Below are 24,265 nucleotides of genomic sequence, written 5' to 3' on the forward strand. Positions count from 1 at the left end.
ACGGTAAGAGTAGCTGCTGCTTTTGCCACAGCTAACGAAGATCCTAATAAATTATTGACCAAATACTTATTTTTCACCATAATTTGCAAATAAATTCATTAAAAATCCTACAATGTGATTTTTTTGATTTTTTTCTTCTCATTTTGTCTGTCATAGTTGAAGTGTACATATGATGAAAATTACAGGCCTCTCTCATATTTTTAAGTGGGAGAACTTGCACAAGTGGTGGCTGACTAAATACTTTTTTGCCCCACTGTATGCTCGCAGAAGCACACCAAAGGTGGTTGGTGGCACCCTAATTGGGGAGGACGGGCTCATAGTAATGACTGGAATGAAATTAATGGAATTGTATTAAACCCATGGTTTTCCCATCTGTTTGATTTAACTCCATTCCAACCATTATTATGAGCCATCCTCCCCTCACCAGCCTCCTGTGAAGCACACACACACACACACCACTCGCACACACACGCTCGCACACACACATGCTTAGCCTCCGTTTCCTCAACCCTGAACACACACTTTGAGCAAGGTCACATGGAAAGCACACACACGTGTCATTGTTATACTACAGCCAATCAGAGCTTAGAGAACAATGCTTTAACAAGCAGAGGCCTTGAACACACACACACACACACACACACACACACACACACACACACACACACACACACACACACACACACACACACACACACACACACCATATCCCCTTCCATGGCTGATAAAATGAACAACACACACACACCATAATGACCTCACATGCAAAAGACACACATGTCATTATGCTATGGCCAATCAGCACAATGAGCACTTTAACAAGCAGAGACCATTAAAACCTCTTCGGGATAGGGGGCAGCATTTTCACTTTTGGATAAATAGCGTGCCCAATTTCAACCTCCCGCTACTCATCCCCAGAATATAAGATATTAGTAGATATGGATAGAAAACACTCCGAAGTTTCAAAAACTGTTTGAATCATGTCTATGAGTATAACAGAACTTATGTAGCAGACAAAACCCCGAGGACAAACAATTCAGATTTCTTTTTTTTGGTCCCTAAAAATTCTTAGGAACTTGTTTGCAGTTCCTACCGCTTCCACTGGATGTCACCAGTCTTTATAAATTGGTTGAGGTTATTCCTTTGTGTAATGAAGAGGAACGGCCATTTTGAATGACTGTCACGTTATGTGTACTGTTTGAGAGTTGCGCAAGACCAGAAAAGTATCGTTAGTTTGTTGTCTTTCTGTATTGAACACAGATTGTCCCGTCTTCAATTTGATCGATTATTAATGTTTAAAAATACCTAAAGTTGTATTACAAAAGTAGTTTGAAATGTTTTGGCAAAGTTTACAGGTAACATTTGAGATATTTTGTAGTGACGTTGCGCAATTGTTTATGGGACATATTGGAGTGCCAACAAAATAAGTTTGTCAAAGGTAAGGCATGATTTATATTTTATTTCTGTGTTTTGTGTAGCGCCTGCAGGGTTGAAATATGCTTTCTCTCTTTGTTTACTGATGTGCTATCCTCAGATAATAGCATCTTATCTTTTCGCCGAAAAGCCTTTTTGAAATCTGACATATTGGCTGTATTCCCAACGAGTGTAGCTTTAATTTGGTATCTTACATGTGTGATTTAATGAAAGTTAGATTTTTATATTATTTTATTTGAATTTGGCGCTCTGCATTTTCCAAGGCGATTGGCCAAGTGGGACGCAAGCGTCCCGCCTATCCCAGAGAACAGCCAATCACAGGCTCCTACCGCTTCCTTCTGAATGTAATATCTATCAATGAGGAGGTTGATTCTGAGAAACTGAGAAATCGGCGTTACCATGGCCACCACTGTGAGGGAACGTCTACGGCTCTGACACGCCTTCCGTGATCTCCGTGACGACTGGTCAACAACACTGACCTTATAAACCCTGTGACACTGACCATATAAATCCTGTCTCTGTCTGTCTCAACCTCAGCCTCAGTCTCAGCCTCTCAACCTCAGTCTCAGCCTCATGCTCAGTCTGTCTCAGCCTCATGCTCAGTCTGTCTCAGCCTCAGTCTCAGCCTCAGTCCGATTCTCAGCCTCAGCCTGTCTCTGTCTCAGCCTCATTCTCAGCCTCAGCCTGTCTCTGTCTCAGCCTCAATCTCAGCCTCAGCCTCAACCTCTCTCTGTCTCAGCCTCAACCTCAGCCTGTCTCTGTCTCTGTCTCTGTCTCATCCTCAGCCTCAACCTCAGCCTGTCCCTGTCTCTGTCTCAGCCTGTCTCTGTCTGTCTCGGCATCAGCCTGTCTCTGTCTCTAGCTCTGTCTCAGCCTCAGCCTGTATCTGTCTCTGTCTCAGCCGGTCTGTCTGTCTCAGTCTCAGCCTCAGTCTCAGTCTCACCCTGTCTCAGTCTCAGCCTCATTCTCAGTCTCAGCCTGTCTCTCAGCCTCAGCCTCAGCCTGTCTCAGTCTCAGCCTCATTCTCAGTCTGTCTGTCTCAGCATCAGTCTCAGTCTCATCCTGTCTCAGTCTCAGCTTCAGTCTCAGACTCAGCCTGTCTCAGCCTCCTTCTCAGTCTCAGCCTGTCTGTCTCAGCCTCAGCCGCAGTCTCAGTCTCAGTCTCAGCCTGTCTCAGTCTCAGCTTCAGTCTCAGACTCAGCCTGTCTCAGCCTCAGACTGTCTCAGCCTCAGACTGCCTCAGTCTCAGCCTCAGTCTCAGCCTCAGTCTCAGCCACTTAACCTCTGAACCGTGGCTGAAATAGTCCCACTGAGCCCTGGTTGACAGAATCACACTGAACCCTGGCTGACAGAATCACACTGAGCCCTGGCTGACAGAATCACACTGAACCCTGGCTGACAGAGTCACACTGAGCCCTGGTTGACAGAATCACACTGGGCCCTGGCTGACAGAATCACACCGAGCCCTGGTTGACAGGTGGAGACAGAGGGAGAGGGGGAGATGGAGACAGAGGGAGAGGGGGGAGATGGAGAAAGGAGGGAGGGCGGATTGATGGAAAGTGATGTTGGGGGAAAAACACAAGGCATTATACATTCTATGTACACAAATGTTTTGTGCACACTGCCCACACAATGAGGTGGAAACTGAGCTGCACTTCCTAACCTCCTGCCAAATGTTTGGCCATATTACAACCCATATTTATTTTATTTTTCCTATTTGCACATAATATTCTTTTTTTTTTTTTTTTTCATTTTTATTATTTTGTAATGTTTACTGTTAATTTGTTTATTGTTTATTTAACTTTTGTTTATTATCTATTATCTATTTGTTTATTATCTATTTGCCAATAAAGTCCCTTAAATTGAATTGAGAGAGAGGGAGAGAGAGAGAGAGAGAGAGCGAGATAAGGAAAGAGGAAGAGAGATAAATAGAGAGAGAGAGAGAGAGAGAGAGAGAGAGAGAGAGAGAAGGAGAGAGGAAGAGAGATAAATAGAAATAGAGAGAGAGAGAGAGAGAGAGAGAGAGAGAGAAGGAGAGAGGAAGAGAGATAAATATAAATAGAGAGAGAGAGAGAGAGAGAGAGGGAGAGAAATAGAGAGAGAGAGTGATGGAGAGAGGAAGAGAGAGAGAGAGAGAGGGAGAGAGGAGGGGGAAATAAATATAAATAAATAGAAGCTGAGAGAGAAAGAAACAATTAAGTATATTGATCTAATCTTGCGATACTAGTCAGTCAATCAATGTAATGTTCTGTAGTGTCTTGTCCACTCTAATGAATCTCTACTGTTTATCAGGCTCTGGTGTTCAGTCTGCAAAACAGAGACTACATCATAACAGACTGGAAGTCAATTCTACTTCTCTGTCTGTGAGACAATCAATGGGTAGCATCCCAAATTGCACCCTATTCCCTATGACCCCTGGGCAAAAATACTGCACTATAATGGGAATAGGGTGCCATTTGGGATACAAACAACGTATTGTTAATGGCCAGGCCGGGCAGGCTGGCTGGGAGATTTAAATGCATCAGAAGGTTACACTATTCCAGAGACCCTCTGTAATTCCCATGGACAGGGTAGAATATCATGGGCTGCATTTATGTATTGTGTTTCACTGGAGAAGCCCAAACGTTGTTTTACATCAAAGGAGATTCAATACACCGCGGAGCGGACATTACACTGTGACTGAAACCTGAAGAGATGTTAAGCTGTTCAAATCAAATCAAATCAAATGATATTAGTCACATGCCCCTGAATACGACAGGTGTAGTAGACCTTACACTGAAATGCTTACTTAGGAGCCCCTAACCATCAATGCAGCTTAAAAAAATACAGATAAGAATGAGAGATAAAGGTAACAAGTAATTAAAGAGCAGCAGTGAAATAACAATAGCGAGACTATATACAGGGGGGTACCGATACAGAGTCAATGTGCGGGGGCCCTGGTTATTTGAGGTAGCATGTACATGTAGGGTAGCCATTTGACTAGATGTTCTTATGGCTTGGGGGTAGAAGCTGTTTCGAAGCCTCTTGGACCTGGACTTGGCGCTCCGTTACCGCTTGCCGTGCTGTAGTAGAGAGAACAGTCTAAGACTAGGGTGGTTGGGGTCTTTGACAATTTGTAGGGCCTTCCTCTGATACCGCCTGATATAGAGGTCCTGGATGGCATGAAGCTTGGCCCCAGTGATGTACTGGGCAGTTCACACTACTCTCTGTAGTGCCTTGCGGTCGGAGGCCGAGCAGTTGCCATACCAGGCAGTGATGCAACCAGTCAGGATGCTCTCGATGGTGCAGCTGTAGAACCTTTTGAGGAGCTGATAACCCAGGCCAAATCTTTTCAGTCTCCTGAGGGGGAATAGGTTTTGTCGTGCCCTCTTCACGACTGTCTTTGTGTGCTTGGACCATGTTAGTTTTTTGGTGATGTGGACACCAAGGAACTTGAAGCTCTCAACCTGCTCCACTGCAGCCCCGTCGATGAGAATGGGGGCGGCTCGGTCCTCTTTTTCCTGAGTTCCACAATCATCTCCTTTGTCTTGATCACGTTGAGGGAGACGTTGTTGTCCTGGCACCACATGGCCAGGTCTCTGACCTCCTCCCTGTAGGCTGTCTCGTTGTTGTCGGTGATCAGGCCTACCACTGTTGTGTCATCGGCAAATTGAATGATGGGTGTTGTAGTCGTGCCTAGCCGTGAGGGGCCCCTGTGTTGAGGATCAGCGTGGCGGATGTGTGGTTACCTACCCATACCACCTGGGGGCGACCCGTCAGGAAGTCCAGGTTCCAGTTGCAGAGGAAGACGTTTAGTCCCAGGGTCCTTATCTTATAGATGAGCTTTGAGGGTACTATTGTGTTGAACACTGAACTGTATTCAGAGTGGGTCTAGGGTTTATGAGATAGTGGTGTTGATGTGAGCCATGACCAGCCTTTCAAAGCACTTTATGGCTACAGACGTGAGTGCTATGGGTTGGTAGTCGTTTAGGCAGGTTACCTTAGTGTTCTTGGGCACAGAGACTATGGTGTTCTGCTTCAAACCTGTTGGCATTACAGACTCGGACAGGGAGAGGTTGAAATGTCAGTGAAGACACTTGCCAGTTGGTCAATGAATGCTCACAGTACACGTTCTAGTAATCTGTCTGAATGTTGACCTGTTTAAAGCTCTTACTCACATCGGCTGCGGAGAGCGTGATCACACAGTCTGGTGCTCTCATGCATGTTTCAGAGTTATTTGCCTTGAAGCAAGCATAGAAGTATTAGATTGCCTACAAATTCTCAGAAGGCAGCCTGACCTTCGGCCCCTCTTTCTCCGCCTCCTCTTCACGCAGATCACGTGGATCGGGGCCTGTTCCCAAGGAAGCAGTGTATCCTTCGCCTCATCAGAGTCAAACAGAGGAATAGAGGAAACAGAGCATCTCAGCAGGAACATGTATTCTTAAATGTTCTCGTATTACATCTATTGAAACATGAAGCAGAGCAGTTTGAATGGTCTCCATTGGCTGCCCGCACTAGCTGTTGCTACTGCATGCTGCTGTCCATGGTGCTGAAATACCAACACAGGTGGAGCACGGCACTCCCTGACAGCCCTGTCACACACACACAAGCTATATTTACCATATCATCAGTGTCAACCAGCAGAGGGACATTGAAAGACATGCTCAGGGGCTTGACATAAAGTCACCAGCTCAACACACGTGACTTGTTGACACGCTCATGTTGTAATGCTGTGAAAGTACAGTTAGGCGTCCTTCGGACGGATCAGACCGTAGCCTCCACCATGTTCTACCATCCATCCTATTTCCACAAGGCTGAAGCAGCAGTGTGGTAATACACCATGGCTCAAGGGTACCAGTGATTTGAGCAGTCTGTCCCATGTTAGGACTGTGCTCCTGTGGTGCTATCAACAGTATTGTCACTGTGACTGTTTTGCTAGTGCTATCAATAGTACACCTACTGCCACTGTGAGGCTAAACGCTACCAACAGAGGCAATCATTTAGGAGATTTTGGAGATTAAACAAGAAACACAAAGTCAGTTGAGGTAAAAACTCCTCTGGAATCCACACTGGTTGCTGGTAGTTAACAACAAAAACCCAAAAAATCTGGACAACATGGCTTGTCCTAAACACAACCCAGGTTAGCACACGCTGTCTATTTGTGGGTCAGGGAGCTAGCTACAGCTAGCGCACGCTGTCTATTTGTGGGTCAGGGAGCTAGCTACAGCTAGCGCACGCTGTCTATTTGTGGGTCAGGAAGCTAGCTACAGCTAGCGCACGCTGTCTATTTGTGGGTCAGGAAGCTAGCTACAGCTAGCACACGCTGTCTATTTGTGGGTCAGGAAGCTAGCTACAGCTAGCGCACGCTGTCTATTTGTGGGTCAGGGAGCTAGCTACAGCTATCTTCTCTCTCTCTCTCTCTCTGTCTGTCTCTGTCTGTCTCTCTCTCTCTCTCTCTCTCTCTGTCTCTGTCTCTCTCTGTATGTCTCTCTCTGTCTCTCTCTGTCTCTCTCTCTGTCTCTGTCTCTCTCTGTCTCTTCTCTCTCTGTCTCTCTCTCTCTCTCTCTCTCTCTCTCTCTCTCTCTCTCTCTCTCTCAAAAAACAAGCTCAATGTTTTCCCTAAGCCCTCTTTAAAATCTTTAAAAGCCTCTTTAAAAATAGCCCGTTCCCGTCACAAATCTGACTCTGTGAGATGCTACATTTTGATAATCTACCCTCATAACACGATTCTAAAAAAAACTGTCCGAATACGGTTTTAAAGCACACTCCACTATTTCAGACACATCTAAAATATAAAGGAAGCAAAAGCTAATTCTCCTGTCTTAACACTCCTGTTTTAACACTCCTGTCTTAACACTCCTGTCTTAACACTCCTGTCTTAACACTCCTGTCTTAACACTCCTGTTTAACACTCCTGTCTTAACACTCCTGTCTTAACACTCCTGTCTTAACACTCCTGTTTAACACTCCTGTCTTAACACTCCTGTCTTAACACTCCTGTTTTAACACTCCTGTCTTAACACTCCTGTTTTAACACTCCTGTCTTAACACTCCTGTTTTAACACTCCTGTCTTAACACTCCTGTTTTAACACTCCTGTCTTAGCACTCCTGTTTTAACACTCCTGTCTTAACACTCCTGTTTTAACACTCCTGTCTTAGCACTCCTGTCTTAACCTCCTGTCTTCCTCTTTTAACAATCCTGTTTTAACACTCCTGTCTTAACACTCCTGTCTTAACACTTCTGTATTAACACTCCTGTTTTAACACTCCTGTTTTAACACTCCTGTCTTAACACTCCTGTTTTAACACTCCTGTTTTAACACTCCTGTCTTAGCACTCCTGTCTTAACCTCCTGTCTTCCTCTTTTAACAATCCTGTTTTAACACTCCTGTCTTAACACTCCTGTCTTAACACTTCTGTATTAACACTCCTGTTTTAACACTCCTGTTTTAACACTCCTGTCTTAACACTCCTGTTTTAACACTCCTGTCTTAACACTCCTGTTTTAACACTCCTGTTTTAACACGCTTGTGAATCACTGGGTTTCTTTCTTCAAGGCGTAAAAGCAAGGTGCCTATCTGTCTCTCTCCTCTCCTTCTCCACAGAGCGTTGGCTGGTTCTGAACGCATGTGCTACTGTTGATGTAGCAGAGAGATAAGGGACCTGAGTATCAGCTAATAATGTGAATCTAATAGAGTAATGTTAATTAGGCTATAATGATTCAAATCTGTTCTCTTCACCTGGGACATTAATGTGAAATGGAATGGTTTTCCTGCTATCTCAACTTATTTTACCATCCCACACCTCTGTTATACAAACACACACACGCACACACGCACGCGCGCACGCACGCACGCACGCACGCACTCACGCACTCACACACACACACACACACACACACAAACACACGCACGCACGCACACACGCACGCACGCACACACGCACTCACACACACACACACACACACACACACACATACAAACACACAGCATAGGGCCTCCCACAGAGCGCTCAGGCCATTAGCAATCTGAAGCATCACTGCAGCAACCTCTCTTGAAACACTTTCGGTGGTTAAACAGAGACTGGTTTATGGGATTTAAGCACAACAAATTCTGCAGTGTGAATCATGTAAAAATAATAATAATAATAATAATAATAATACACAAAAACAAATGAGTTAGTCAACACTATATACTTGAAATCCCCCAAGGGTAATCGAGAAACCTGTGGTGATGTCACTCAATAGACATCTCACCAACAGACGTTGATGTGTTTAACTATGGTACACTTACAGGTGTGGTTGAAGACCAGTATCCATATAAATAACATGAACGAGCAGTACTCTTACTGCAATATGAAAAGCTTATCAATGCCATGACATTATCTATTTACTACAATGTTCTGACATTACTAATACATTCTCCTTTCTCTTCCAGTCAAATCATTACCACATCAATAGACAGTAGCTAGTACAGTTTGTTTACCAAAGTCCAATGATACCTCCCCTCCCCTGCCCCATCCAGTGATACCTCTCCTCTCTCTCCTCTCCTCCCCTGCCCCATCCAGTGACACCTCTCCTCTCTCTTCTCTTCTCCCCCACCCCTATCCAGTGATTCCTCTCCTCTCCCCTATTCTCTCCTCTCTCTTCTCTCCTCCCCGCCCCATCCAGAGATTCCTCTCCTCTCTCCTCTCCCCTCTCTTCTCTCCTCTCCTCCCACACCCCTATCCAGTGATTCCTCTCCTCTCCCCTATTCTCTCCTCTATCTTCTCTCTTCTCCTCCTCAACCCCATCCAGAGATGAATCTTCCCTCCTCTCCTCTCCCCTCTCTTCTCTCCTCTCCCCTCTCCTCCCCCACCCCTATTCAGTGATTCATCTCCTCTCTCCTCTCCTTTCCTCCCCCACCCCTATCCAGTGATTAATCTCTCCTCTCCTCTCCTCTCCTCTCCTCTCCTCTCCTCTCCTCTCCTCTCCCCCCCCACCCCTATCCAATGATTAATCTACTCTCTCGTCTCTCCTCTCCTTTCCTCCCCCACCCCTATCCAGTGATTAATCTCTCCTCTCCTCTCCTCTCCTCTCCTCTCCTCTCCTCTCCTCTCCTCTCCTCTCCTCTCCTCTCCTTTTCTCCCCCACCCCTATCCAGTGATTAATCTCTCCACTCCTCTCCTCTCCTCTCCTCACCTCACCTCTCCTCTCCTCTCCTCCCCCACCCCTATCCAATGATTAATCTCCTCTCTCCTCTCGTCTCTCCTCGTCTCTCCTCCAGAATACCATAAAGATCAATGTATCAAAATAAACTCTGGATAAGAGTGCCTGCTAAATGACCAATATTTAGTTAATATAGCAAATGCTCTTATCACACCATAGTGCCATCAGACTTCTGATACTAACGCAGGGTGAAAGTGGGACACAGAATGGTGGACCACTATGAAGCAAAGGTATAGAAAAGTATTTTGTATTTTTGAAAGAACAAATTTCTCTCAAAAGTGTTTTGTTACAAAATACATTGGAGTGTAGTTTAGGCCAGTGTAATACCAATTACAAAATACTCTGAAGAAATGTAAATACATATTTCAGATACATGTAACAGAAATACTGCCCATCTCTGATCAGTCGGAGCCTTAGATCACAAAACAACAGCAACCTCACCCTAACAGGGCTGCTTCCTCTCCACCTATATGCATCTTCAGATGGCTCTATTGTTACGTCTATGACAAGAGAGCAGACTGTCCTAAGAGGTGAGCTCTCAACCCCATCCACACCGGTCTTACCTAGACCTCTACTTCCTGTCTCTGTGGGGACCCAGGTGCCTCAGCCACTGCCTGTCCAGAGAGAGAGAGGTCCAGCTGGGGTGTAAGAACCAGCTTAAACACCCTGCTTCTCTTGCCGTTTCTCTCCTCCATCTGACCGGTCACTGAGAAATGTGAAATGAAAAACCTGGAGGATTGCCTGGGACGCCTGCCAAAACTGTCAGTAAAACACCCATCAACCTTTGCTTCCTGCTGCTGCTGCTCGCTCAAAGCATGATGTCATCAACCCTCCACAGTGCCAAGACAGGAAATGTAACTGTAACGTTACAGCACAGGACAAGGGAAGAGGGAGGGCCGACTCAATCCGTCTTCCCCTCTCTCTCTCTTCCTTCCCTTCATCTATCTTCCCCTCTCTCTCTCCTTTCCCTTCATCTATCTTCCCCTCTCTCTCTTCCTTCCCTTCATCTATCTTCCCCTCTCTCTCTTCTTTCCCTTCATCTATCTTCCCCTCTCTCTCTTCTTTCCCTTCATCTATCTTCCCCTCTCTCTCTTCCTTCCCTTCATCTATTTTCCCCTCTCTCTTCCTTCCCTTCATCTATCTTCCCCTCTCTCTCTTCTTTCCCTTCATCTATCTTCCCCTCTCTCTCTTCCTTCCCTTCATCTATCTTCCCCTCTCTCTCTCCTTTCCCTTCCTCTATCTTCCCCTCTCTCTCTTCTTTCCCTTCATCTATCTTCCCCTCTCTCTCTTCCTACCCCTCTCTCTCTTCTTTCCCTTCATCTATCTTCCCCTCTGCTCTTTCTCTTACACATCCTCTAACTACATCCCTGTTATTCCCTTTACCCCTTCTCATTCTTCTCCCTCCCAATTATCCCCCTCCCTCCCTCCCTCCCTCCCTCCCTCCCTCCCTCCCTCCCTCCCTCCCTCCCTCCCTCCCTCCCTCCCTCTATCCACCTCTCTCTCCCTCTATCCAGCTCTCTCCCTCCCTTCCTTCCTCTCTCTATCTCCCTCATCCCTCCCTCCCTCCCTCTCTCTCTCTCTCCCTCCTTCCCTCCTTCCCTCCCTCTCTCTCTCTCTCTCCCTCCTTCCTTCCCTCCCTCCCTCTCTCTCTCTCTCTCTCTCCTTCCCTCCTTCCCTCCCTCTCTCTCTCTCTCTCCCTCCTTCCCTCCCTCCCTCTCTCTCTCTCTCTCTCTCTCTCTCGCCCTCCCTCTCTCTCTCTCTCTCCCTCCTTCCCTCCCTCCCTCTCTCTCTCTCTCTCTCTCTCTCTCTCGCCCTCCCTCTCTCTCTCTATCTCCCTCATCCCTCCCTCCCTCCCTCTCTCTCTCTCTCCCTCCTTCCCTCCTTCCCTCCCTCTCTCTCTCTCTCTCCCTCCTTCCTTCCCTCCCTCCCTCTCTCTCTCTCTCTCTCTCCTTCCCTCCTTCCCTCCCTCTCTCTCTCTCTCTCCCTCCTTCCCTCCCTCCCTCTCTCTCTCTCTCTCTCTCTCTCTCGCCCTCCCTCTCTCTCCCTCTATCCAGCTCTCTCCCTCCCTTCCTTCCTCTCTCTATCTCCCTCCATCCCTCCCTCCCTCCCTCTCTCTCTCTCTCTCCCTCCTTCCCTCCTTCCCTCCCTCTCTCTCTCTCTCTCCCTCCTTCCCTCCCTCCCTCTCTCTCTCTCTCTCTCTCTCTCTCTCTCGCCCTCCCTCTCTCTCTCTCTCTCCCTCCTTCCCTCCTTCCCTCCCTCTCTCTCTCTCTCTCCCTCCTTCCTTCCCTCCCTCCCTCTCTCTCTCTCTCTCTCTCTCTCTCGCCCTCCCTCTCTCTCTCTCTCTCCCTCCCTCCCTCCCTCCCTCTCTCTCTCGCCAATGAGACTGACGGCCAGTGAGATACACATGAATGATCAGTCACAAGGTGCCAGTTTCTTCTACTGTATATATGTCATTTGGCAGATGCTTTTATCCAAAGCGACTTGTACAGTCGCACATGCATTTCCTTTTGCAACCCACTATCCTGGTGTTTCAAACCCTATGCTTTAGCAACTGAGGATCTTGTCTGTTTTTTATTTTTTATTTATTTAGCTAAAGTATGAAAACTTATTGAAGGTGAGAAATTACTATGTAAATCATTGTACCTATAGGACAGTACCAGTGATGACAAGACAAATGAAGAGAGGGAATGGAGAGATGGAATGGAGAGAGAAAATGGAGAGAGAGAATGGAGATATAGAATGAGAGAGAGAGAATGGAGAGAGAGAATGGAGAGAGAGAGAATGGAGAGAGAAAATGGAGAGAGACAATGGAGAGAGACAATGGAGAGAGAAAGAATGGAGAAAGAAAATGGAGAGAGAGAATGGAGATATAGAATGAGAGAGAGAATGGAGAGAGAGAAAATGGAGAGAGAGAGAGAGATTGGAGAGAGAATGGAGAGTGAATGGAGAGAGAGAAAATGGAGAGAGAGAGAGAATGGAGAGAGAGAAAATGGAGAGAGAGAGAGAATGGAGAGAGATAAAATGGAGAGAGAGAGAGAATGGAGAGTGAATGGAGAGAGAGAAAAAGGAGAGAGAAAGGAGGTAGAATGAAGCACATGTTCATTCATTAGTCTTCAGGAAGTGCCAGACAGGGAAGAAGGGAAGGGGCTGAACGACGAGGAGGATTTATGCAACACATAAACACAGTTTGATTTAGTTGTGAATTGACAGGCAAATATGGAGGAGGAGAGGATCAAATAATGTACTGTCAAGAACAACTGAAACTTATTTTCACTGTGTCATTCATTTCACATCTCCTGCTAACATTGCTAAACACAGCTGAACATCCATGGACCAAATCAATTCACCATCAACACAGCCACAACCACTTGGAATTGTGAGCTCCGAGAGGAAGCAAGGTTTCTTGAGAAGACTCCATTCTTGTTATTGTGCCCTTGGTCTTGTCATGTCTCAGGTGCCCGGAGGGAAGGGGAGGCCTGGTCACCATGGGAACAACTTGAAGGCAATGCAAAAGACAGGAAATGATCTGGGAAGATACTCACTTGAGTTTTAAACAACAACAGCACTTCCTTCATTGAATAAAACCTTGTCTACTGTAACGCAGGTACCAACAATTCACAAGTCTCTCTCTCGTGACAGTGTTAACATTATAACGTTTAATCGAGTAAATCTAAATTGAGTAGCTGATGTGGTTCTGGGAGGCGAGATAAGGTGTGATTTACAGGTGATTTAGTATAAGGCGTTTGCATGTAGAATATCACAAATAATCGTAGCTGCTGGCCATTCCTTGATTCATTCAATCTCCTGCTTTTACTCTGCCTGATCTGATAACTCTACTACAGACAATACATCCTCCAATTAGATTATTCCAGAAAATCCCCCTGTAGGCTATCTTCATCTCATACCTCAGTCTAACCCTTAACCTAGCAGGGTTATCTCCTACCTCAGTCTAACCCTTAACCTAGCAGGGTAGGGTTATCTCCTAACTCAATCTAACCCTTAACCTGCCAGGGTAGGGTTATCTCCTACCTCAGTCTAACCCTTAACCTAGCATGGTAGGGTTATCTCCTACCTCAGTCTAACCCTTAACCTAGCAGGGTAGGGTTATCTCCTACCTCAGTCTAACCCTTAACCTAGCAGGGTAGGGTTATCTCCTACCTCAATCTAACTTCACTATGTACCCATTGTTCCTCTTTACTGATTCTGGGGATGAGCAGGCACATCTTCACTATGTACCCATTGTTCCTCTTTACTGTATATAACTACATCTGGCAAGTAAAAGTCCTGGGTGGCAAGTTGATACAATTCCAAGTCCGGAAGGTTAAAACCAACTTCAGAATTAGGAAGACGTAAAACTTTACTTTTTAATCTATTCATTTTATTTGCCCACATAAAGTCTGTTATTACCGAGTATACTTAAAATAATGACTACGGTAGGAAAAAAAACAACCTTTGGCAGCCATTCTGAAGAGGTTGTTTCTACCTGTGAGATTTATGGGAACGATTGTTCCATTTAATTAGATCTGCTTTCATATGGTTGAGTAATGGAATATAGTTATCTTTATATATTTGTTGTTTGTTGTCACTTATAAAGCATCCTAAGTATTTTGTATTTTGTTGTGGTCCATTTAAAGGATTGTTGTAGATCATGAGTTATTTTCACACCCTGATCTGTTTCACCTGTCCTCGTTATTGTCTCCTCCTCCAGGTGTCGCTTATTTTCCCCAGTGTATTTATCCCTGTGTTTCCTGTCTCTCTGTACCAGTGTATTTATCCCTGTCTCTCTGTCCCAGTGTATTTATCCCTGTGTTTCCTGTCTCTTTGTACCAGTGTATTTATCCCTGTCTCTCTGTCCCAGTGTATTTATCCCTGTGTTTCCTGTCTCTCTGTCCCAGTGTATTTATCCCTGTGTTTCCTGTCTCTTTGTACCAGTGTATTTATCCCTGTCTCTCTGTCCCAGTGTATTTATCCCTGTGTTTCCTGTCTCTCTGTACCAGTGTATTTATTCCTGTCTCTGTGCCAGTTCTTCTAGTTTTCCCGAGTGTATTTATCCCTGTTTCCTGTCTCTCTCTGCCAGTTCATCTTGTTTTCCCCAGTGCATTTATCCCCGTGTTTCTTGTCTCTCTGTGTACCCGCCTGCCTGATATGACCACGAGCCTGTCTGCCACTCTGTACCTGCCTGCCTGACCATTCTGCCTGATTGGACCACGAGCCTGTATCCCACTCTGTACCTGCCTGCCTGACCATTCTGCCTGATTGGACCACGAGCCTGTATCCCACTCTGTACCTGCCTGCCTGACCATTCTGCCTGCCTTGACCACGAGCCTGTCTGCCACTCTGTACCTGCCTGCCTGACCATTCTGCCTGCCTTGACCTCGAGCCTATCTGCCACTCTGTACCTCCTGGTCAGGAATGTCAGGGGAACATCTGCAAATATGTCAAGTAAAACCTTTATGGCCACATATTATACATTAGTTAGGATCTCATTATCCTCAGTATTAAGTTAGGATCTCGTTATCCTCACTATTAAGTTAGGATCTAGTTATCCTCAGTATAAAGTTAGGATCTAGTTATCCTCAGTATAAAGTTAGGATCTAGTTATCCTCAGTATAAAGTTAGGATCTAGTTATCCTCAGTATTAAGTTAGGATCTAGTTATCCTCAGTATTAAGTTAGGATCTAGTTATCCTCAGTATTAAGTTAGGATCTAGTTATCCTCAGTATTAAGTTAGGATCTAGTTATCCTCAGTATTAAGTTAGGATCTAGTTATCCTCAGTATTAAGTTAGGATCTAGTTATCCTCAGTATTAAGTTAGGATCTAGTTATTCTCAGTATAAAGTTAGGATCTAGTTATCCTCTGTATTAAGTTAGGATCTAGTTATTCTCTGTCTTTAGTTAGGATCTAGTTATCCTCAGTATTAAGTTAGGATCTAGTTATCCTCAGTATTAAGTTAGGATCTAGTTATCCTCAGTATTAAGTTAGGATCTAGTTATCCTCAGTATTAAGTTAGGATCTAGTTATCCTCAGTATTAAGTTAGGGTCTAGTTATCCTCAGTATTAAGTTAGGATCTAGTTATCCTCAGTATTAAGTTAGGGTCTAGTTATTCTCAGTATTAAGTTAGGATCTAGTTATCCTCAGTATTAAGTTAGGATCTAGTTATTCTCTGTCTTTAGTTAGGATCTAGTTATCCTCAGTATTAAGTTAGGATCTAGTTATCCTCAGTATTAAGTTAGGATCTAGTTATCCTCAGTATTAAGTTAGGATCTAGTTATCCTCAGTATTAAGTTAGGATCTAGTTATCCTCAGTATTAAGTTAGGGTCTAGTTATTCTCAGTATTAAGTTAGGATCTAGTTATCCTCAGTATTAAGTTAGGATCTAGTTATTCTCTGTCTTTAGTTAGGATCTAGTTATCCTCAGTATAAAGTTAGGATCTAGTTATCCTCAGTATTAAGTTAGGATCTAGTTATCCTCAGTATTAAGTTAGGATCTAGTTATCCTCAGTATTAAGTTAGGATCCCACGAAACACAATAGAAACCAGGCTACCTAAATATGGTTCTCAATCAGGGACAACGATTGACAGCTTCCTCTGATTGAGAACCATACCAGGCCAAACACCGAAATAGAAAATCAAAGAAAAACTAACATAGACAACCCACCCAACTTACACCCTGACCATACTAAAACAAAGACATGATAAAATAACTAAGGTCAGAACGTGACAAAGGAAAAAAATATATATATATATTATATTTGTTAATGATATTATGAATAGAAGAGACCGACTCAATAGATAATTTATTCTAGCATTGTCCCTATGTAGCTTGTTTGTGGTCACAGGTTCAGGAGTGGTTAAAAAAAACACAACATGCACTTAAAATTAACCTTTTAAAAAGCAGTGCTGGGCGATCTGGAAAGACACAGTCAGTCAATAAATAACATAATGATACTCATACGAAAGGGTTTCATCTTTAGCTCACAGTCTGTTTATAATATATGAGTGGAAAGGTTCAAACATTTTGTAAAACATCACAGCACAATTTAAAAATACATGGCACATGGAATCCAAATGAGGGTGTTCTATGGTGATAGGTGGGATGGGCTGAGAGTGGCTGAGGGGGTGGGATTAAAGAGCTGAGGTCTATGGTGATAGGTGGGATGGGCTGAGAGTGGCTGAGGGGGTGGGATTAAAGAGCTGAGGTCTATGGTGATAGGTGGGATGGGCTGAGAGTGGCTGAGGGGGTGGGATTAAAGAGCTGAGGTCTATGGTGATAGGTGGGATGGGCTGAGAGTGGCTGAGGGGGTGGGATTAAAGAGCTGATGTCTATGGTGATAGGTGGGATGGGCTGAGAGTGGCTGAGGGGGTGGGATTAAAGAGCTGAGGTCTATGGTGATAGGTGGGATGGGCTGAGAGTGGCTGAGGGGTGGGATTAAAGAGCTGAGGTCTATGGTGATAGGTGGGATGGGCTGAGAGTGGCTGAGGGGGTGGGATTAAAGAGCTGAGGTCTATGGTGATAGGTGGGATGGGCTGAGAGTGGCTGAGGGGGTGGGATTAAAGAGCTGAGGTCTATGGTGATAGGTGGGATGGGCTGAGAGTGGCTGAGGGGGTGGGATTAAAGAGCTGAGGTCTATGGTGATAGGTGGGATGGGCTGAGAGTGGCTGAGGGGTGGGATTAAAGAGTTTATGTTTGGTAATGTATTATTGTTAACGTGACTGCTTTATATAAAAGTACCACTCACGTATGTAAGATGTGTATGTAGAATGTGTATGTAGAATGTGTATGTAGAATGTGTATGTAGAATGTGTGTGTAGAATGTGTATGTAGAATGTGTGTATATGTAGCAAAAAAGCTGCAAAAAAAAAACTAAGAAATTTGTTCTCTGAAGAGGGGTGGTGGTGGAGGGGTTAATAAAAAATAAAAATAATATATATATATTTTTTTTAAGTGAATCAATCAATGTGTATGATGAAACATAGATATTCAAACAAACTATTCTAAAAAAAATCTACCTGCAACAAAGCATGCTGTGAAATATGCTAATGAGGCCCCTCCCACGTTTTTTTCACTCAGATAGTTACCGGTAATGAACTAAACATAGTTGAGTTTTCAGGTCTTTGCCATAGATTTTGTAAGTAGATTTAAGTTTCAACTGTTACTCAGCCACTCAGGAACATTCAATGAATTCTTGGTAACCAACTCCAGTGTATATTTGGCCTTGCGTTTGAGGTTATTGTCTTGCTAAAAGGTGAATTAATCTCCCAGTGTCTGGTGGAAAGCAGACTGAACAAGGATTTCGTCTAGGATTTTGCCTGTGCTGAGCTCCATTCCATTTATTTTTGTATCCTGAAAAACTCCCCAGTCCTTAACGATTACAAGCATACCCATAACATGAGGCAGCAACCACTATGCTTGAAATTATGGAGAGTGGTACTGGGTAATGTGTTGTGTTGGATTTGTCCCAAACATAATTCAGGACAAAAAGTGAATTGCTTTGCCACATTTTTTTACAGTATTACTTTAATACCTTGTTGCAAACAGGATGCCTTACCATTGGTCCTCCGATCCTTCCTACTACTCCTCCTCGTCAGAGGAGGAAGATGAAAACCGTTAAATAAATGTTTTTTTATTAATCAATATATTGAAATTATTTTTGTTTTGAAATTATTTAGGCAAAGCCATAACAAAGGGGTTGAATACTTATTGACTCAATACATTTTGGCTTAAATCTTTTATTAATTTGTAAACATTTTGAAAAACATTATTCCACTTTGATATTATGGGGTATTGTGTGTAGTAGGCCAGTGACACAATCTACTTTTAATTCAGGCTGTAACACCAAAAATGTAGAAAAAGTCAAGGGGTGAAAACTTGTTTGTGTTGTCCAGGGTGGAAAGCTGACTATCATGTTTAATCTTGCATTCTTTCATGTCCTGAGTGGCGCAGCGGTCTAAGGCACTGCATCTTAGTTCTAGAGGCGTCACTACAGACCCTGGTTTGATTCCAGGCTGTATCACAGCGGTCTTTGATTGGGAGTCCCATAGGGTGGCGCACAAATGGCCCAGTATTGTCCAGGTTAGGGTTTGGCCGGTGTAGGCCGTAATTGTAAATAGGAATTTGTTCATAACTGACCTGTCTAGTTATAAACCGTGTTTAGAATGGCGAACACTGATTGGCAGAACTGAATGCCTAATGTTTAAGTTTTAAACACTGACGTTCAGGTGATGAATGTGTTACGTTTCATGGTTGTAGTGTACACACACAAAAAAAGAGGGTTCCTCAAGGGTTCTTTGGGAAGGGTGAAGGTTCGATGTGGAACCTTAATAACTCTAAGAACCCTTTGAGCTCTTCGATGGTACTTCACAGTTAACAAACGGATTCTGTCCTCTTTAAAGAGATCATTCAGATGTAGGGTGGTGTGTTTGGACCATGGTAGTAGAGGTGGACATGAAGAAACTCTCAACCCCGCTCCACTAGAAAACTATTTTCATCTCAAAGTCATCTGTCCGACCCGCAGGTCCCTCAGGCAGCCCTCCAGTGCAGTCAGTACACAACACCATGCTCATCATGTCTTATCAGGATCAGATAGTGACAGGGGTCCCAGAGGGGGTCAGACAACCAGGGAAGACATGTCTACGGAGCTCAGGTGAATATTTTTCAGTATGTTAACAATATCTTGAAATTGATGGGTAGACCTACAGAATCTACAGGACAGCAGCTTAAAGCTACAGTCTGGGATCTGGGAATAACGATCATTTCAATTACTGAACTATTGATTCTGTTCTTGGATAATATAATGTATAAATGTATACCATGGTAGTTCTTTGTCATGCCTCATTTTAGGAGGATCAGATGGTGATAGGGTTCTCAGCAGGGTCAGGCAGCCAGGGAAGACTAGTCTGTGATGGTGCTGAGGTCAGGCAGCCAGGGAAGACTAGTCTGTGATGGTGCTGAGGTCAGGCAGCTAGGGAAGACCAGTCTGTGATGGTGCTGAGGTCAGGCAGCCAGGGAAGACTAGTCTGTGATGGTGCTGAGGTCAGGCAGCTAGGGAAGACCAGTCTGTGATGGTGCTGAGGTCAGGCAGCCAGGGAAGACTAGTCTGTGATGGTGCTGAGGTCAGGCAGCCAGGGAAGACTAGTCTGTGATGGTGCTGAGGTCAGGCAGCCAGGGAAGACTAGTCTGTGATGGTGCTGAGGTCAGGCAGCTACGGAAGACCAGTCTGTGATGGTGCTGAGGTCAGGCAGCTAGGGAAGACTAGTCTGTGATGGTACTGAGGTCCGGCAGCTAGGGAAGACTAGTCTCTGATGGTGCTGAGGTCCGGCAGCTAGGGAAGACTAGTCTGTGATGGTGCTGAGGTCAGGCAGCTAGGGAAGACTAGTCTGTGATGGTGCTGAGGTCAGGCAGCCAGGGAAGACTAGTCTGTGATGGTGCTGAGGTCAGGCAGCCAGGGAAGACTAGTCTGTGATGGTGCTGAGGTCAGGCAGCTAGTGAAGACTAGTCTGTGATGGTGCTGAGGTCAGGCAACAAGGGAAGACCAGTCTGTGATGGTGCTGAGGTCAGGTAGCCAGGGAAGAATAGTCTGTGATGGTGCTGAGGTCAGGCAGCCAGGGAAGACTAGTCTGTGATGGTGCTGAGGTCAGGCATCTAGGGAAGACCAGTCTGTGATGGTGCTGAGGTCAGGCAGCTAGGGAAGACTAGTCTGTGATGGTGCTGAGGTCAGGCAGCCAGGGAAGACCAGTCTGTGATGGTGCTGAGGTCAGACAGATAGGGAAGACCAGTCTGTGATGGTGCTGAGGTCAGACAGCCAGGGAAGACCAGTCTGTGATGGTGCTGAGGTCAGACAGACAGGGAAGACCAGTCTGTGATGGTGCTGAGGTCAGACAGCCAGGGAAGACCAGTCTGTGATGGTGCTGAGGTCAGACAGCCAGGGAAGACAGGTCTGTGACAGAGGACAGTTTTTTTTCTAAATGTTTTATTATCTCTGTGCAGCAAAGACTGAACAAACCAGTTGCTATTTGAAGGCAAGTCTGACAAACCACCAAAGTTGATTTCCCAAACTGTATCAAGGGTTGATCGAGGCTTTAAAAAAAAAAAACGTGTGGTAGACCTGGTAGAAGCTATTGATGATGATGAATGGATACAGATGTGTTTGAATGCCCAGTCATGTTAATATCATCTCAGACATAAATGACTGTAGTTCGAGACCATCCACGGAACATACTATATGCCAGTCAAACTGAATTAGAACTCGGAAATGTCATTCCTCTACTGGAGGTGTAAAACACAAAAGGGACATATTGACATAACTATGGTTGTGAAGTCAGGCTGAATTATGACAAAATATGTTTTGTTTTTTCTTATCTCATCATGAGTACAGATTCTCCCTTCTCCCTGATTTTGTTTGCTTAGAAATGTTGATACTGGAGACTCTTATCTGAAGAAACTGTGAAACCAAACATTTATTGAGGCTAAGAAATGCATTGCAATTAATTGGAAGGTTGGTTAAACTCCCACGATGTCAAGTTTCTAATACTAGATTAAGGGTCTACTTGGCAACTTTCATAAGGTCTGGATGGCTTTTATGGAATTAAGTACGACTGAGTTTGGAGTCTGTATTGAAAACATGCCCACGTCAGGTTAGATACCCGGTTTCGGTAATCCCTAGCTGCTGGGATCCTCAGTCCTGGCCCTGGGGGTCTGCCGTCCTGTGGGTTGTCACTCTGGCCTTGGCCTAACACACATGAAACCAATAATGACTGTTTCACTAAGATCCTAAAGCTGAGTGGGTTTGTGTTGGGGCGCTGCAGGACGGTGGACCCCTAGGGACAGGACGAGGTGAGCCAGCTATATTGTGTGCAGATAAAAAAAAAGCTATACAGTACTATAAGATTAATTATATGGAGGATTTTCTGTTTCTGTGTATTCATGTATATTTGAGAAGGGGGGGGGGGGGTTCATATAGATGATTTCTTAATTATTATTACCTTTATTTAACCAGGCAAGTCAGTTCTTATTAAATTCTTATTTTCAATGACAGCCTAGGAACAGTGGGTTAACTGCCTTGTTCAGGGGTAGAACGACAGATTTTTACCTTGTCAACTAAGGGATTCGACGTTGCGACTTTTCAGTTACAAGTCCAATGCTCTAACCACTAGGCTACCTGCCAACTCTACACTCTAACCACTAGGCTACCTGCCACCTCGACACTCTAACCACTAGGCTACCTGCACCCTCTACACTCTAACCACTAGGCTACCTGCCAACTCTACACTCTAACCACTAGGCTACCTGCCACCTCGACACTCTAACCACTAGGCTACCTGCCACCTCTACACTCTAACCACAAGGCTACCTGCACCCTCTACACTCTAACCACTAGGCTACCTGCACCCTCTACACTCTAACCACTAGGCTACCTGCCACCTCTACACTCTAACCACTAGGCTACCTGCCACCCCTACACTCTAACCACTAGGCTACCTGCCACCTCTACACTCTAACCACAAGGCTACCTGCACCCTCTACACTCTAACCACTAGGCTACCTGCCACCCCTACACTCTAACCACTAGGCTACCTGCCTGCTCAACACTCTAACCACTAGGCTACCTGCCACCTCTACACTCTAACCACTAGGATACCTGCCAATCAAAAGACTTTGTGTCTTTCCAAGAGTTGTTCATTTGTTAAGCTATTGGTTACAATATGTACTATTGAATTACCTTTGATCTAGTTCAGTCTTATTAACCACGTAAACATATTTAATAATGACCTCTTACCAAGCTTGACGACTGTGGGCATTTTTGCTTACATTTTGTTCTAAATAGAGATGGCATACTGGATTGTGTAAAAATGTAGGAAATGCGCATTAGACCAAAAATCTGGGGGGGGAGCCCCCCCCCCCCCCCCCCCCCCCCCCCCCCCACCCCCCAACGCACACACTTCTAGAACCAAAGTGGCGCCCCTGAATGCACTAATCAAGTTCACCCACAGGTGCAAGGAAATGCTCTCTCCATCTATCTCACGCAGGCACACATAAACACTCTGCAACTACACACACAAATGACCGTCAGCTCCTATGTATTTCATCCTACTAATGCACGCATTGATGGCCCTGGCGAAAATATACATAATGACAAGAGTCTCTTTCCGAGCAAGACAAACATTGAATACAAAGGCACCTGGTATTCTGATTCCATCAAGTGATAATTTCGTCAGAACTTACCCAAGTCGAAATGGGAACTGAGGGCAAACCCGGGGACGAAGAATGATGAAGACATTATGACCATCAGCAGAGCCGCCAACATCTTCCTCGCAATGTGGGGTTAAGGATGCTGCAGAGACACTGCAGCTTCTAATCAAAGAAATGGGCCAGTTGTAGAGAGAAACACTGCATTTTTTTTTTGCACATTCAAGCCCGGTTTTTGCGTTTCAAATCGCTCCTTCATCTTTTGACAGGCAAAAAAATAACAATCGGATTGAAAGGCAGATGTTGACAGAATGTTAGAATGTCCTTTTGTTGGCTTTGTATTTCATGGTATTATTGCTTGTCGCTTCATAGCAACACAACCATCAGAGTCTCACGTGCAGTTTACCGTTTCCTATGCAGTCCAATTGTGGAAAATGTGCTGTGATTGTCGCTGCAAAAGTGTCCCCGGTAAGTGCCGTTACCCGTAGCAATCAACCGGATACCACACAGTATTTAAATTGCTGCTATTCTCTTCGATCTCTGCTGCACCAAACGGCTGACAGGTCTGATGTAGGCTATCATAACCCTCACATATGAACTCAGATGAATGCTCAATTCTTTGATGATGATATCACCAACAATATAGCCTAATAGCACAATTCACTATGAATAACGCAATCTCATTGAATTACTGGCAGCTTCTCATAGCTGTTGCGTTAATAGCACAAGCACAGAGCGGCAGCTGTCCGCTTGCGGGTGCTGACAGCGAGAGCGCCATCTTGCCTGCTAATGTTCCATTCCCAAAAATAATTTCTGACTGAGCTGGGGTTCAGCTCTGCTCCTGAGACTGCGGGGGAGGGGGTGATGCGCTTTGCTGGCGGATATAGCCTATTTGAAGTGAGCAGTTAAGCAAGACCAGTTTATGCCGATGAACCAGTTGTATGCTTATCTCACAAATCAAAATGTGTTCTGGTTATAGAGTTAGGCTTTAGCATAGACTATAACTGTCATCATTCACATTGTTGATATCATGTCATGATGTGACTTATTTCATGTTTCCCTTTCCTTAGATATTATAATAATAAGAATGGACTCTCTCTCTCTCTCCCTGCTGTTCTAAAGTGTCAGCCAAGACCCCCTTCCATCCATCCATCTATCCCTTTACCCCCCTTTCCTTTCCCCCAGTCCTCCTTGGCCCTCATTCCCGCTTCCTGAGACCACCCCCTCCCCCCGCCCGCCCTCTCTCTCTCTCTCTCTCTCCCGCTCTCTCTTTCTCTTCCATTAATTTAATTAAGATTTCCCCCGTCTCCTCGCGTGCCACGGTCCGTATGTCACTATCAACGCAACCCTTCTTTTTAACACAGAGAGACGGATCAAAATGTCACAGGGCTGTCAAGGAACGTCTGTTTCCATTTTCCATGGATGGAATTCCCTTTTTGTCACACTCTTCCCGTACA

The 24,265-nt window shown here is 44.9% G+C and overlaps 1 protein-coding gene across 2 annotated transcripts in view; it reads right to left on the reverse strand.

Moving 5' to 3' along the window:
* Positions 1–23,600, reverse strand: part of LOC110499449 (serine/threonine-protein kinase LMTK1) — a 103,238-nt gene extending 79,638 nt beyond the window's left edge. For both annotated transcript variants that reach the window (XM_036956307.1, XM_036956306.1), the window contains exon 1: positions 22,845–23,600. In XM_036956307.1, coding sequence (XP_036812202.1) covers positions 22,845–22,926 — 82 coding nt within the window. In that variant the 5' untranslated portion in view covers positions 22,927–23,600. The remainder of the gene's footprint in view (positions 1–22,844) is intronic.
* Between the last annotated feature and the right edge of the window lie 665 nt (positions 23,601–24,265).

This window comes from Oncorhynchus mykiss, chromosome 20 (assembly GCF_013265735.2).
Source record: "Oncorhynchus mykiss isolate Arlee chromosome 20, USDA_OmykA_1.1, whole genome shotgun sequence".
In the NCBI taxonomy this organism is placed as follows: Eukaryota; Metazoa; Chordata; class Actinopteri; order Salmoniformes; family Salmonidae; genus Oncorhynchus; species Oncorhynchus mykiss.